Here is a 2,889-nt window from a genome sequence, read left to right as displayed (position 1 = left end):
TTCAGCACAATATTAATTAGCCATTAATTGGAAGAGCTGTATTGTTGATTTGTCTGCTATTCTCAGTGTGTGACGAATTATAATGACAGTTTGTTAACCACTTGCATACTCTCTCTCTCTCTCTCTCTCTCTCTCTCTCTGTCTTTCACTATATATTTATATGGTTAAATTCAATTCAGTATGGTTCTGACAACAGTTTTCACAATAAAATATGTTAATGTAATCCTTAATATGTTTGATGTGTGTGAGTGTGTGTCCGGGGGGTGGGGGGAGTGTTCGCCTAGGACACCAAACAGGCTCGGACCGCCCCTGAGTATGGGTTAACTCATGAACCTCATAGACAAGTAGCTCGTTCTCTAAAACCTCTGAACACAATCTTATTTTTAAAAACACAGATTGCAAGCTATAGTCATTAACTTTGCCTTATTTTTGATGAAATATAATTGCAAAATTATTCTTTACTCCATTACTTTTAAATGTTAAATTCCCTAGCTTGACATATGGCAATGATTCCTATCCCCAAACCCACTGGCATCCCTGAATGAGAGTAATTACATCATCAAGCATATAAATGGACACATTTAGCTTTCTTTTTTTCTTACCCTTGTCAAGAATATGACCCAATTCAAGTATCCAATCACAACCCAGTGAAAATCTCCTGAGCCAATAGGATGCCTGGTGACACCCACCTGCATGCATAATAATAAGAAGCTATAAAATAACATAAGGGGGGTGAACCTGCAGAAGCTGCAGCTTGCTCAGTGTGCTTTGGAGATAACTTTGCCTCTCTGCAAACCTTCACCATGGTCGACGCCTTCTGTGCCACTTGGAAACTGATTGAAAGTGAGAATTTCGATGAGTATATGAAAGGACTTGGTAAGTAACAAACTTTCTTTTTTCTTTCTTTTTAAATACACAAATGCAATATTCTTTTGCACAAAAACGTTGTGATTAAAAATAGATGAAGGAGACTTGTAACCAAGGTATATTATCACCCCTGTCCTTTACTTAGGTGTTGGCTTTGCCACCAGGCAGGTTGGTAATGTGACCAAGCCGACTGTAATCATCAGCCAGGAGGGAGACAAGGTGGTGATCCGCACCCAGAGCACCTTCAAGAACACAGAGATCTCCTTCAAGCTGGGAGAGGAGTTTGATGAAACCACTGCTGATGACAGGAACTGCAAAGTGAGTTGACAATGAATGAATAAAAGAAAGATTTACAGCTTTTTGATTGTGGTCTGATTATCATTAAAAAAAATAAAATGTATTTCAAAGTACAAGAAAGCAAAATCCAAATTGTATGTTCACTGTGGTGATTAAATGCAAATTCAATCATTTTACACTCGTGTCAGTGGTTGGGTTCAACTTTTACCTGGACTTTAAATTAAATATTTCTTCAAATCATTTATAAATTGCATTATTTCTCCACTTCTCATGCAAAATGCATTCCCTTCTTTTCGTCTTTTCAGTCCACAGTGACTCTGGAGGGAGACAAGCTGGTCCACGTCCAGAAGTGGGACGGCAAAGAGACCAAGTTTGTCAGAGAAATCAAGGACGACAAGATGGTCATGGTAAGACAACCTTAATCTATATATATATATATGAACATTTGCTGTATATAGACTTTCTATACATTTTGGGAGCACTTTTGGAGACAGACAAACAACATGGTTTTTTTTATAATGCAATTCCTTGAATTAAATGATTGTCAGTTGCTTTCTGAGCCTAATAAGCTTTGTAACAACATAAAATTGATTTTGATGATTTTATGCAGTAGATGAGGTCCAGTAGATCAGTCCAACCAAGACTGATTTACAATTGGTCTGGAATTTTCCTATAACAATTATATGATGATTTGCTGATTTAGCAAATGAGGATTCTTTTATATATATTTAATTAAGTAAACTTGAGAATCATACTTTCTGTCCTCTCTCCTGTGCAGAATCTGACCTTCGAAGACATCCACGCAGTGCGCACCTATGAGAAGGCATGAGTGCTCTGAGTGACAGCCTCCCAAAACTGTCCAAGAAGTGATGGGTTTATAAATATTGTTGACTGTATGCTTCTCTTTGCACTTCATCCTCCTCCATATGTAAAAGCAAGCTGCAAGCTGCACAAATTTTGTAAGTTTTTTTATATGAATACATTTCTGTCATGATGGATGGATCATCTTTGCAACCCTGTGCGGAAATACAAAATAAAAAAGGGAAAAAAAAGAATTTATTATTTGCCTCTTGCTTGATGTAGTGATATGGTGTTAAACTGAACAGCTGAACAGAATCTAAGAGACAGGCGAAGGGAAAGCATAACGTACACAAGATAATTGACTATCAAATTAAAACAGGAAGTGACTAACAAAGAAACCACGACTAAGACATACAAACTCGACAAAACAAACAGGGAGACCAAACATCCCCCGAGACCAGACACGACTGGAGAGGCAGAAAGGGAACTAACATGCTCAAACAAGAAACAAAGAACTAGAAATATAGATAACCAAACCTCAGAGGCACTAGAAATACAAAACTCTAGACAAATAATATGAAGCTTGAACAAACTTATTCCTTAAATTAAAAACCATGAATCATTAGTCCACAGCAAAAACTCAAAACACTGGATCGAAGACCCAGGACCATGATAACCTTAATCTCTCAGACAACTTTGCTCCATGCTTTAGATGTGATCACATATTTGATTCACTTAGCTCTCGTGGTTTTAATTACCGAGTACTTTTAGGTATTGAAGAGCAGTCAGTCTTTCCAGCAATTGTTCTTCTCCTCCTGCTATGAATCAGCAAATCAAGGTAATCAGTGTTCACTGAAATACTTTAAAATAAAGAAATAGTCTCTGTTTAATCTGTTCACAGGAACATCTCTATGCAGAGCAAAG

The 2,889-nt window shown here is 37.2% G+C and overlaps 1 protein-coding gene across 1 annotated transcript; it reads left to right on the top strand.

The window, feature by feature from the left end:
* Positions 1-745: 745 nt before the first annotated feature.
* LOC308397114 (fatty acid-binding protein, brain) lies at positions 746-2,210 on the top strand. The gene is made up of 4 exons (XM_080882842.1): positions 746-876; positions 1,013-1,185; positions 1,470-1,571; positions 1,943-2,210. Exons 1-4 carry the CDS (start codon positions 804-806, stop codon positions 1,991-1,993), a joined length of 399 nt encoding a protein of 132 aa, XP_080738968.1. The 5' UTR covers positions 746-803; the 3' UTR covers positions 1,994-2,210.
* The last annotated feature ends 679 nt before the right edge of the window (positions 2,211-2,889 follow it).

Source organism: Rhamphochromis sp. 'chilingali' (assembly GCF_963969265.1).
Source record: "Rhamphochromis sp. 'chilingali' genome assembly, chromosome: 5".
In the NCBI taxonomy this organism is placed as follows: Eukaryota; Metazoa; Chordata; class Actinopteri; order Cichliformes; family Cichlidae; genus Rhamphochromis; species Rhamphochromis sp. 'chilingali'.
This window is presented reverse-complemented; position numbering and strand designations above follow the sequence as displayed.

Bases quoted from the DNA above. Each gene is read 5' to 3' on its own strand.
- LOC308397114 (XM_080882842.1), top strand. From the start codon at position 804: ATGGTCGACGCCTTCTGTGCCACTTGGAAACTGATTGAAAGTGAGAAT. The intron at 877-1,012 runs GTAAGTAACAAA...TCCTTTACTTAG, and splicing joins TGAGTATATGAAAGGACTTG to GTGTTGGCTTTGCCACCAGG. The intron at 1,572-1,942 runs GTAAGACAACCT...TCTCCTGTGCAG, and splicing joins AGGACGACAAGATGGTCATG to AATCTGACCTTCGAAGACAT.